The sequence below is a fragment of the Montipora capricornis genome, chromosome 12 (genome assembly GCF_036669925.1).
Source record: "Montipora capricornis isolate CH-2021 chromosome 12, ASM3666992v2, whole genome shotgun sequence".
In the NCBI taxonomy this organism is placed as follows: Eukaryota; Metazoa; Cnidaria; class Anthozoa; order Scleractinia; family Acroporidae; genus Montipora; species Montipora capricornis.
Window position 1 is genome coordinate 32,614,938 of NC_090894.1, and position 12,573 is coordinate 32,627,510.

General features: G+C 40.6%; 1 protein-coding gene across 1 annotated transcript in view; it reads right to left on the reverse strand.

Moving 5' to 3' along the window:
• Positions 1-10,588, reverse strand: part of LOC138026182 (ficolin-2-like) — a 32,905-nt gene extending 22,317 nt beyond the window's left edge. The window contains exons 1-3 of the mRNA XM_068873400.1: positions 10,382-10,588; positions 9,966-10,261; positions 1-74 (exon numbers count right to left, since the gene is read on the reverse strand). The exon at positions 1-74 is cut by the window's left edge and continues 41 nt beyond it. Of these exons, the coding sequence (XP_068729501.1) occupies positions 1-74; positions 9,966-10,261; positions 10,382-10,475 (464 nt within the window). The 5' untranslated portion in view covers positions 10,476-10,588. The remainder of the gene's footprint in view (positions 75-9,965; positions 10,262-10,381) is intronic.
• Positions 10,589-12,573: the final 1,985 nt, after the last annotated feature.

Below are 12,573 nucleotides of genomic sequence, written 5' to 3' on the forward strand. Positions count from 1 at the left end.
CACAAGTAACTGTTTTTTGCATAACGAGGCACACACTTTCTATCGCCTTTGCAAGGCCCACTGCTACACGGTGACTAAATATAAAAAATATTCAAAATCGCAGACATTAACGATGTAAAGTTTACTGTCACAAACATACAAACCTTCCACTTCCAAGTCTACCAGGTGTCGCAATGACTTCCTGTAAGGTAAAGGCTTTATTTTATTTTTCAGTATATCGTAGCCTCATCTATCTACTTCACAACAGCCCGTCGCAATAATTTGTTCACTGTGCCTTTCAATAACATGCGGACCGACAAACTGACAAATGAGTTTTTCGCTACCGTCATTCAAATGTTCGACGGCTCCTCCCAGCTTCCGACTTTGTTGACCGAACTAGGCTCAACGATGTGATTTGATTACTGCGCGCTCGACAGTAGTCGGAAGCTCGGAGGAGCCGCCGAACATTTGATTGACGGTAGCAAAAAACGCATTTGTCGGTTGACCGTTGAATTTAAGAGTCCGCATGTTATTGAAAGGCGCAGTAAACCAAAATCACTTTAAGAGCGAATGCATAGAAAATCGAGCAAACCGTGGCCACAGCTCAAAACCTAACTTACCCTCATTTTAAGTTTATAACAAGGTTTTAAAAACTTTAAGTGCGACCGAGTTTGGGAATTATTTCAGATTTTCGATTTCAACAGTCTTCTGGCCTAAAAGTAATGAAGGGGTAGTTTCTAAAGAAACTGTGGTGCTGCGTCGGTGGGGAAGTAGTATACAAAAATTTGGTTATAAACGCATAAACGCAAAGGGTTCTGGAATCGCCAGGGGGCAAGTATTGCATGTGGATGTGAGAAAATGTATGGTCGAAACTTATTCGACGTCCAGAAAAACAATTTTGGAGAGACATTTTAAGAGTCGAAAAAAGCGTTTTATTCGACTCAGTTTTATCAGAAATCGATTTGGGCAATGGAGATATATGGCAAGTTTAAGTTTTTGTTTGAATAACCGTGAAAAATGAAATAAAATTTGCTGATTAACTTCCTTGCTTGCCTAAGGTTTATTATGAAATGGTTTCAAAATATCTCAATAAAGCCTTTTCAGTCGTATTTACGTGTATAGGCTGACTTTTGGCCTATTTCTAAACTAAGATTTAAAATAATATTGGAATTATGCCTAGTGGTGATCATTGTGCTGTGTGGGGTTGTAACAACGATCGAAGGTACCCAGAGAAGCAAAAGATTATTCCTCATGTTGGAATATTAAGATTTTCCTCGCCCAGGAAAAACAATGATGTTTTGTTGTGACCAATTCAAGGTTTCCATGAGTACAAGGGTCTTTTCAAATAATTTTGTATGACATTACAGAACCTCTGAATATCCTGCAAGAACTACATAAGAAAGTGCGATTATGCGAGAACTAAAACCTCCAAGACCTGCTCCACAGATCAGATCTACAGAGAACCAGTACATGAAGATGACGTTTTTGTATTGGTCGAAGTCATAATCGAGCTTGACAAGTTTGCTTATATCCAGTGAATTTAATACTCGTAGATGGTATTTTGACAGAAGAAAAGATTTGTTTACATGTAACAGCTGTTGCATATCAGATATGAATTCCCAGTGTTATCTAAATCTATCGAAACAGAGATTGCTGTATTCTATGGAAGATGAGCATTAAAACATCTACCTCGAGGCAGAAGGTGATTGAAATGGTTTGCTTGAGGAGAATCATCGTACTACATTAAAGTGACTGGACTCTTTCAGAGTTTGTAGAAAATAGAAAATAGGAAATCCTTCTAGCGCTACTTGGATCCTTTGTAGCAAGCAGTGTTTTGCTGAATGGCGACGGTGAGTAAACAAACTAAACTACGCTACCTCTTATTAACGATTTTCTCTGGAATAAGTGCATGGGAAACCAAAAGACTCAAGGTGTAGCAAATTCATTTTCTTGTATGACCAGCTGTCCTGTTAACAATCAAGGCCCACGTTAGAGTTCAAATGCATAGAGGTCATAATGTGGAAACAGCAAGTCAAATGGTGGATGCTATGTAATCCTCGGGGGGTGTACCTGGTCTTAATGTCTCCATCTGCGACAGCGTAGTCTCGCCAACATCTGCAGCTCAAGTAAACCTCGATGGAGTCAACACTGTGGCAAACGTAGAATATGGCAGCACATACATCAGCCTACGAAAGCCACACAAAAGAGGGTTAGCCGGAAAGAGGATTCCGCTATCAAAGATAACCATTTCCGCCAATTTTCAGATACCAAGGTTATCCACTGGCTCTGCAGGCAAGGAGGTGTGTGACCAGTTCTCTACTGTCAAAGTCCAGAACAGCAACCACTTCAATTGCTTCCCAACGCGCTAGGGAGGACGGATATCCCATCTACTAGTCTAGTTTCTGAAAATAGTGTGCTTTGCCCATGCCCCGAGGAAGGCTTCACAAAATCGTACTGTGTCAAAGGTTTTTGGCATTGCAGAGGCACTTGGATTGCGGCAGGCACGTCAGTGCGCTAGAAAGTACAACCACGCCCGACAAAGCTGTCCGTGTATATGCAGCGAGACTTGAAGGCCATTTCACAAGTGTGTCAGAGTTTGAAGAGGACACCCCAAATACGGATGCTCCAGCTCGACAGTCGCAATTGCTGATGGACTGGGCTCTCCAATTCGCTCAGACAAGCAGAACAAGAATCTCGGACAAGCAAAAAAGTGTACTTGACAAACAAATTCCTGATCAGAGAAACGACAGGCCAGAAGGCGAATCCAGCGCAGCCATGAGTTCAATGATTACAGCTAGAGATAGGACCAGCAAGCGTAGACTCTCTACGCGTAGACTCTCCACACCTCCCCCCAATTTCGATGATGAAAAAATGGCGGGCTTCAATTTGCGCGCGGACCTCAACCAAAAATCTCAACAAACATTGTCTCCTCCAAATTTTCAATTTAGTAATCGTGGCCGCACTTAAAAACATTTCCTATAGATGATGCCGTGTTTATTGTAAAATATGTAGAATTTTCATGATCCGAAACAGGACGACGGCGCGCCTTTGAAGTTTGGCAAGGCTTGACAAAATTTGGTCTGTCTCTAAAAGGATGAACGGGAGATGTGGAACGGGAAACGGGGAATCTCTAATATGATGAATCTCTAAAATAGGGGAATTTCTAAAAGGGGAAATCTAAAATATGGAATCACTAAAAGGGGGAATCTCTAAAATAGCGAATCTCTTAAAGGGGGAATCTCTAAAATCGGGAATTTCTAAAATGGGGAAGAGGGGGAATCTCTAACATCTTTTCAACTCCGAAGAATGTGTGACAGTCATCAATCACCGGGCAGGAAATAAATGGTTTTCAGGTAGCTCTGCGTTAAAACACTAGAAAATCTATTAGCAGCTGGCAACTTCTTACTGCTTTCGCAAGCCTTACATACAGGATATTTATTTAAATAATGTATGTATCCATAAAACGACGCAGCAGTGAAGGTTGTGAACAAGCCTTATTAGGCCTTAGCGATCGGCTCCGCGGAACCTCTGCGGAGGACAAAGTGTTCAGTAGCAGTAGTAGTAGTAGTACATCTACATCTACATGTTCCAGCACTCGGCAAATTCCCTTTTTGACTTGTGGCTGTTTCTGCTTAGGTGGCCTCATACATCACAAGACTTTTTAGAGACATCACCGCCAAGCCGGCCACTTCTGCTGGAGAGAACAGGACAGCCACAACACCGGGGACTTTATCCCCTACTCTTCTCGAATAGTATCTCAATTACAATCATATGTAAAAATTAAAATAACTATAAAAAAACTGATTTACAAGATCGCCGAGCGGGAAATTAAGCTGCCCAATTGATCTAATCGTCCTGATACTTTCAGGAAGAGAATTCCATAGTAAGGCACCGCTTTAGATAAAGCTACGTTTCAAATAGTTAGAACGCGGCTTGGGTATTTTAAGTTGAACTTACGGAAAGAATCCCGCAAGTCATAGTCTGTGTGTCGCTCACTGAATAATTCCTGCCAAGTACACTGGAGCTAACCCGTTGAAGGACTTAAACATCATTATAGCTTTATGCTTTCTTCGTCTTAATGATAGCTGGTCCCACTTCAATGTTTCAAGAAGCAGGCTTGAATTTACCTCGCAGTTGGCTTACAGAATAATCCTTGCCACTCGGTTTCGCAATTTTTGTAGTTTCTCACATAGATAAGAACTCAATTCATCCCAAATGGTGGCACAGCAATCGAAATAAGGTTGGATTAAAGAGCTATATATATTTGTGCTGCAGTGGATTGACAAATGAGGGACCTAGTGCGCTTCAGAGCACCGATTTTCGAGGATATCTTTGTGATGTGATTGGACCATGAAATTCGATCATCAATAATGAAACTTAATGATTTGGCATGCTCAACCCTACTGATTGGTTGGTTGTCTAATTGAATATTACGTTCATTACAATTCTCTGCGAGGAACTTCTGACGAGAACTAACCACCATAAAGTCAGTGCAACATTGTTTTGGAAGTGATGGTGGTTGAAAGTTTTATAAAACGCGTGTCTCAATCGTGCGATGAATACCAGTTCCATCGTAGCAGATTTTAAGGGTCATGAAGACCAGAGAATGATCGCTGATAGCGAGATGATCTACACCAGAGTTAGATATTTTTTGGGCGAGCTAGTTATACAGAGATAAATCAACGTTGTAGAGGTGGGTGTAATTCTAGTCGGTTCGGAGATCAATCTACTCAGTCCATATATATCAAGTATGTTGGTTAAATGTGGATGAGTTATGATTATTTGATCCGTTAAGCATATTACAGTATAGATCACCCAGAAGGTAAAAGTCTTCCTTCTCAGGGTCCACTTTTTCGACCAGAGACTCAAATTGCCGAAAAACATCTTGGAGAGAGTTTGGAGGCTTATACCACGTACTAACAAAGAAAGTCTGGAGGGGGTCTGATAATTTCGATGATAACACATTCAAGTTGGCCATCACATAAATCGTCGCGGATCTTGTAATTTATGTTATTCCGTAAATACATGCAAACACCACCCCCACTTCGGCCATTAACAGAGCGATGTTTCCTAATAACCTCAATTCCTGGCAAATTTATTTCATTATCTTTGACTGAATAATAATAGTAATGATAATGATAATGATAATTTATCCATTTCTAGTGCGCATCATAACATGACTATGATCAGATGCGCATTCTTAAGTTATAAATACGAGAAATAATAGATAAATATCTAACTAAAAATATGGCAAGGACTGCTAATACATTAAAAATCTATATACAATATGGTAAAAACTAGTTGATAAATAATTAGCGAAAGTATTATTAAAATCTCTGTTAAGTATACGCATGTCTAAACAGAAAGGTCTTAATAAAAGCTTTAAAACTGTTTACACAAGTGATTGAGCAAAGCTCACTAGGCAGAGAGTTCCACAATGACGGCGCTGCGACGGCGAATGCCCGATCTCCTAACGTGGCCTTAGATTTCACTGATGGCATAGCTAGGAGTAAAGTATAAGAACCCCTAAGATTATAGCATGATGTCTTGACACTTATTAAGAACTGTAGATACTGAGGCGCGAGGACGTGTAACGCCTTAAACGTGAAGAGAAGTACCTTGAAGTTGATGAGTGCCCTCATAGGCAACCAATGCAAATCGCGCATTAATGCAATTGGTGTAATATAACAAAACCTAGGCGCATTACATACCAGCCTAGCAGAAGAATTCAGAACTCTCTGAATTTTCGCAAGCTGGTTGTTTGGCAGCCCATACAATAGGCTATTGCATTAATCGATGCGGGACGTTATGAAAGCATGGACTAACGTCCCCGTAGTTTCTTGAGATAACTACTTGAGTGTGCGTCGAATATTACACAGGTGGTAAAATGCAACAGAACAAAGTTTACTGATATGGCAAGACGTACTGAGCTGTGAATCGAACCATGATCCGAGGTTTCTAACTACCGGAACAAGACTCATATTAGCAGAGCCCACCGCTCACCACTCTGTTTTGTCGTCATTTTACATTAGATTGTCCGATATCATCCAGCTCCTGACATCACTGATGCAGTGAATCATAGACTTTAGAGCAGCGTCCGCTTCCGCAGATTGGTTTGGGCTGAAGGAAACGCACAGCTGCGTATCATCAGCATAGCAATGAACTCGTGGCAGGTGACGCTCCACAATGTAAAATAGCTTGCGTTTATGTATGATGAAGAGCAGCGGGTGTAAGCAAGATCCTAAAGGGACGCCTTGACACAGGGGGAACTTCTTGAAAAGACCACCATTGACATACACTTGCTGGAACCGGTCAGATAAATACTACCTGAACCAAGAAAGCGCATTGTCCGTTACTACACATTCAGACTCGACACTGAATCAACTTATCACGGTGTATCGTGTCAAATGCTGCACTTAAATCCAATAAAACAGCCAGGGTGACATGTTGCTGATTCATTGACATCAGGATGTCATTATTTACTTTAAGCAAAGCTCTCTCCGTGCTGTGTAGAGACTCGTACGCAGATTGCAACAGGGAATGGCGCTGGGTGACTGTCAGATTCTCAGTGAACTGATGCACACTCGCCCTTTCTGAGAGCTTGGATATTTATAAGCGAGATTGCTCACTGGACGGAAATTCTGATTGGCAATGTCCAAGTTATGCTTCTTAAGAAAAGACAAGACAAGCGCCTCTTACCAGGTCCCAGCAAACTGGCCAGTCTCAAAAGAAAGATTGAGTAACTTGGTTATGACTGGCAGCAAAATGTCCAACGACTGAACAACAATCGACGTTGGGACCGGGTCAAGCTGGCATGATTTTTTTTTAGGCGCCTTGTCAATGAGCATGCGCACTTGATCTTGCGTCAGGGACTTGAAGCTGGTAAACCGTCCATGGGAGCATGAGCTATGCTCATCCGCGTGAGGAGGCGATTGAGACTGCGCTGACAGGTCAGCTAGTGACCTATTTGTCCTCTCAATGTTCTGTACAAAGAAGTTGCCAAAATTATTGGCAAGCTGGTCAGGGTCGCCTGGAGGGAAAGAAACTTCCTTAGCATCACACAGCAAGGCCTTAGTAGATTGGAATAGCTTCCTCTGGTGAGAGCTGTATTCTTAAATGTTACTGGTGTAATATTTACAACAATCTTGATTCATGATTCTTAAATGTTACTGGTGTAATATTCACAACAGTCTTGATTCATGATGAGTGTTGCATGGTTTTTCTTCGCCTTAAAAACACTAAGGTCATGTGCAGATTTAGACTTTCGCCAGATCCTCTCGGCTTTTCGTCTAGCCCGTATGGCAGCCTTCATCTGCCTGTTAAACCAGCGAACACGTTTGCTGTTGACGAAAGTTTAAGTTTTCAGAGGTGCGTGTTTGTCAAGAATGGTCTAGAGAGTGGAGTTGCAGCAGCTGGCCATTTCATCCACATCTGTGAGTTCCTTGGTACAAAGATCAGAATCCCCGAGATCAGCACGCAATGCATCTATGTGAATAGCCTTCAGCTGTCTGTAATTGATATTCGTCACAACAGCTGCCGGTTTTACAGAGTCCAAGAGACAAAGTACTGCAGCATGGTCAGATATGAACCGGTCAATGACTGGCGCACTCTTGATGACATCATACAAAAACGCATTAGTGTGTTCACAGGCCAACATCAGTGGCGATTTCGCTTCAAATTGTAAGAAATTCAGTGGCGACAAAAAAAAATATTTCTTAGGTTACTGAGGGATGTAGCGTCCCTTTATGTTTTAATGGATTCGTTTCAGTCGGCCTTCGCGAGCTAACAGATCAGCCTTGCAAATTAGGAATTTAAAATTCTTTGCAATGAACACCGCTCGACTTTTTGCTGTGTTAAACTAGTCGATTTTTTTACACTTACGATCCGCAGGCATCTTATGAGGTAGGGCAACAATTGATTTAATTGGCTGTCTGCCACCGTTCACTCGCACACAGACACAGAAAGGGGAAATCTGAGCAGTGGATGACGAAAAGCATCAAAAACTAACCAAAGAAGTGCTAAATTCTCCCAAAGATGCTCGAGATGTCGGGATAACCATGCAAAATATATTTTCGCGACAGGCAATGTTTTGTTTTTTCCTCAGCCGACTTGATGTTAAGTCAACATGGCTGAATTTAAGTTTCCCTTGGCTTTCAATTTGCCAGTAAAAGGAAAAAGCTTGACGGATTCGCTGGTTTGCCGAAGTTTCGGTGGAAAGATCTCGTCGGCCAAGACGTGATAGAAGCCGGAGACCTTTGGAGCGGTGTTTGTGACTAAGTATCAAGCTAAAGAAAAGCCAGCTGTAAATGTTATTGTGAAAAAGCTTTTTAGTACAGCTCAGCACCTTTACGGCAACGTTCATCAAGGAGGAACACGATTTTAATAGCTGACATTTCTGTGCGAATAGTAGTTCAACAATTGCACTGTAAAAACGGATGCTTGTCATTACATTCAACAGATCAAATCTCTCTTAATTTTCCCCGTCTCGGAGATTGCCCCTTTTACAGATTGCCCGTTTTAGAGATTCCCCACTTTAGAGATTCCCCTTTAAAGATTCCCCATGTTAGCAATTCCCCCTTTTAGAGATTCCCTATATTTGTAATTGCCCCTTTGAGAGATTCCCTATTTTAGTACTTTTCCCTGTTAGCCATAAATTGGCTATTTAAACTTTACGGTTCCTGCTCATTTCTCGTGCTAACATGAATGCACCAATCACTTTATTTCAGGGTTCCCCAGAGCTCTCAGACTCTCACTCAGTCAAGAGAAGAGCTCTGGGGTCGATATTGCCAAATGACGACAATTGTTTTCGCGAAAGAAACAAAACTTTGCCCAGTGCTTACGGGCCCATAATTCCCAAACTCGGTCGCATTTTGAAATTCATTAAAACCTTAGTATAAACTGAAAATGAGGGTAGGTTAGGTTTTGAGCTGTGGCCACGGTTTGTTGATTTTGCTCGATTTTTTCTGTGCATTCGCTCTCAAGATCTAAAGCGCTGCTATCTCGGAGATTTGTGTCACAAGGCGTGTGCACCAAAAGCACAATTGTTTTTTCTCTGATAAAGAGACAGTATGCTGCAAAAGCAATACAGAAAACTGAGTGAGATAAGTTCAACAAAGGACTGCACGTCGTGTAAAAGGCGCCGACGCTCACCTTTCAAGCAAACAAACTGTTGCCGCATTTCGGGACAAGAACCTGCTTTGTGAAAACTTGGTCATTTCAACTGAATATAACAAATTTTCTTATCGTATTTGTAGGAGACGCTGAAGTGGTGGAAACTTTGCTAACTGTACCCAAATTTCACGATTAATCGTAGCGAAAGCCAATTTTATCTTTAACCTTCTTTTGGTGTTTCTTTTTTTCACTCACTCTCTCATGGTCATTCCAACTAATACTTTCATTACCTTATTTTATTTATAGAGGTGTCTTTCTCAACTCATCAGATGTTGGAGTGGGTAAAAAAAAAAAAAACTTTCCGAGCAACAAATTTGCGATTTGTTGTGCTACTTAATTAAAACTGAGTTACTTGCACACAAAATTTCATCTTCCAGTTCCTAAGTCTGCCAGGTGGTACAACGACTTTTTGTTAGAAAGTCTGTTTACCTCCCCGTAACAACATTGGCTCGCCTATCTTACAAAACCAGCCCTTTGCAAGTGCTCATCAAGAATGTTCCTGTTAAAAAGGTATACTTTAAGGCCTACTCGTGCGTTTACTTGTTAGACTTCCGTCGTTAGGCATGTGCGGAAACTAGAAAGTATACGTGCAACTTGTCGCTCGTAAAAAGAGACAGCAAACCAGAGGTACAGAAAACGGAGAAAACAAGTTGCACAGAGCACTGCACCCGCGTTTAAAACCCGCCCACGCAAACCTTTCAAATAAACTGCTGTCATATTTCGAGACAAAAATCTGCTTTTTGAAAACTTGGTCATTTCAACTGGTAAAAAAAAAAAAAATTCGTATGGTATTTGTAAGAATTTTCTGAACTCACAAAGATGCTGAAATGGTGGAAAACCTTGCTGGCAACAAATTGATCGGAGTTGTTGTACTTGTCAGAAGAAAGGTGTTCACACAACAGTTTATCGTTGTTGTCCTGAAAGGCTGCCAGGTTAAACGAAAAGCATGGAAGTGTAACCAAACACGACAGCGCGCACTCAATACTTTCTTCAACGAGAATTTTACGGAGAGCTCCGATATTTAGGTAAGCGAATTTGTCCCGAATGAAGTTTGCATAACGGACACTTGGAGTAGGCTCTCCGCCACTGACTTCCTTGAGCGCCAAAGTATCTGAAAAACAGATGTAAACTATCAGAAAGAGCCAAAATAGCAATTTCAATTCATGAAAATTGAACAGAATTAGTCACGAACGGCTGAGAGAGAAAGAGAAGAGGAAAATTATCATAATACCTGTAGTAGCACCTTTAACAAGTGCATATGAAAGGAGAATTGGCAGAGATAGGCAAACGGCTTTCGGAAATATTTTGAAGCCAACGGTATCCATTTTCTTGGCTTTCAACACTTTCTGAAACAGCTTTTCTTGATGAGCATGAGCTCATATCATAGTCATCAGTCTGAATCGATCGAGAAATGAGACCACAACTGGCTTAAAAGACGTGCTAGCGATATTTGAGGATGCAAGTGCTGTCAACTGGGGGGCATCCGTTTTTGAAGTAATTACTGGGTTGTCATATGGCAATCCAGTCGATTTTTCTTTTTCTTATTTGTTTCCTGTGTCGGAAATCGGAACATTTGTGCAATAGGGTCTTCCCTGTCACTCCCCTGCCAAGTATTGTCTTTGTGCAGTGAAAGATATACATCCCAGATGTATATTTTTCACCACCTGGAAAGCGACGAGTAATGGTCTTCGACAACAATTGCATCTTTCGCCGTTGGATATCAAAGTAACATTTGTTTCTAAAATTTTACTAACTGTCGTGTTATTTACATCACTGAAACCAAATGGCAAATTCTGTATGAGTTTAACAGAAGCTGAAGGAATCTGACGCCTTAGATGCATCAGTGTTTACTGAAGTCGCATTTCAGTTGTCCGACTGTTTACATTTATTTTGGACTCAACTCTGCACAGTCATCAGGTAAAAAAAAAATTGTAATAATAAGTGGTAATGTGACAGTTAAGAAATATTTGAAAGAAAGCTTGCTGTCTATTTTGTGCTTCATTATTCACGGAAAAGATTCTTCAGAAAATGGTTTGCTCCTGAACTGTAAAACTGAAATTTATTTAATATCATATGGTTCCATTGACAAGGATTGTGTTTCTTGTTCGCACACATGCAATTGAAATAGGAAAGGCTTTTTTGCCTCTAATAGAAAATATTTTGTTTGTTTCAATAAATTTTACGCTGTGGAAGGTTTTTTTGAGATATGTTCGTCCAAATGAACGGCCAAAAATAAAGATTTTTTCAACGATCTTTCAGTGCAATATTGGTTGCTTCTGCAGGTACCGGAGCAAAGATTACGTAAAACAAAAGAAACAAAAAAACGGAAAACAATACAACGCAAATAAAGACTAATCCCAAGTGACCAAGAAATACAATGCTTTCCGGTACCCATTTGTTCTTTTTAACCATAATATTCGGAACAGAAATGACAACACACTCCTTTTCCTCGTCGGAAGCTTTTCTGAGACCTTGAATTTGACTAATCCATGTCGCACAAACAACTGATTATGGTAGATACTAAAGTCCCTAATGACTATTGTTTAATTAAAGAAACGACACAACAATGATAAATAACAATAGTCGGCACTTGTTTAAGGAGCTATACCGAAAACTCGTGCTTCGTGCCTCATCGGGGTATCCAGACACCGAGAAACAGATGAAAGCACGAGGCCGAAGGCTGAGTGCTTTTATTGTTTTGAGCACTCGCACTCGGCCTTCTTAAAAATAATGACCTCACGCTTCGGGCTCGATCATTATTTTTAAGAAGGCCTCGGGGCTCGGGCATTATCCTTTACATAATTTCAAACACGGATGCAAATTTTCTTAATCTGCGTATTGATAAAGCAAGAAAAACACATGACGATAAACAACTTTATTTAATCACACATATTACAAAACAATCTTTAAACCTAAATTATTTACGTTAAATGTAACGGTACAGTTATTAAACTCCCCAAAACAAAAAGGGCCATAATTTTTCTAAATTTAAATTTTCTCTCAATGGTGGCGACCTCGTCTTTTGGGTCACTTTTGCTGTACACTTTGCGAACTAATTGGCACTATCGTTAGAAATTCCCAGTTCTAAGGCGCACTAATTTACTATCTACCCCTGCATTTATAACAGGCTAGACGCACACGTTACCTCTGAATAGCGCTGGCCACACACTTTTCCTCTTCTTCGCTACTTTTAGGAGGTCTAAATATGCACTCTGGCATTTGCTTTGCGAAGCAACGTGTTCGCTCAGAACTGAAAATTAGGTGATAGGATCAAATTTCACGTCTCAAATAAAATATTTGAATTGAGAAAACTTATTCAAATGATAATTTAAAGTAATTTTCTTTGTTGGAGAAGCAATTTCAAAAACTTGTGCTCCGGGTTTCATCAGCTTTCCAAACGCTCGAAAACAATAAACCATTCGG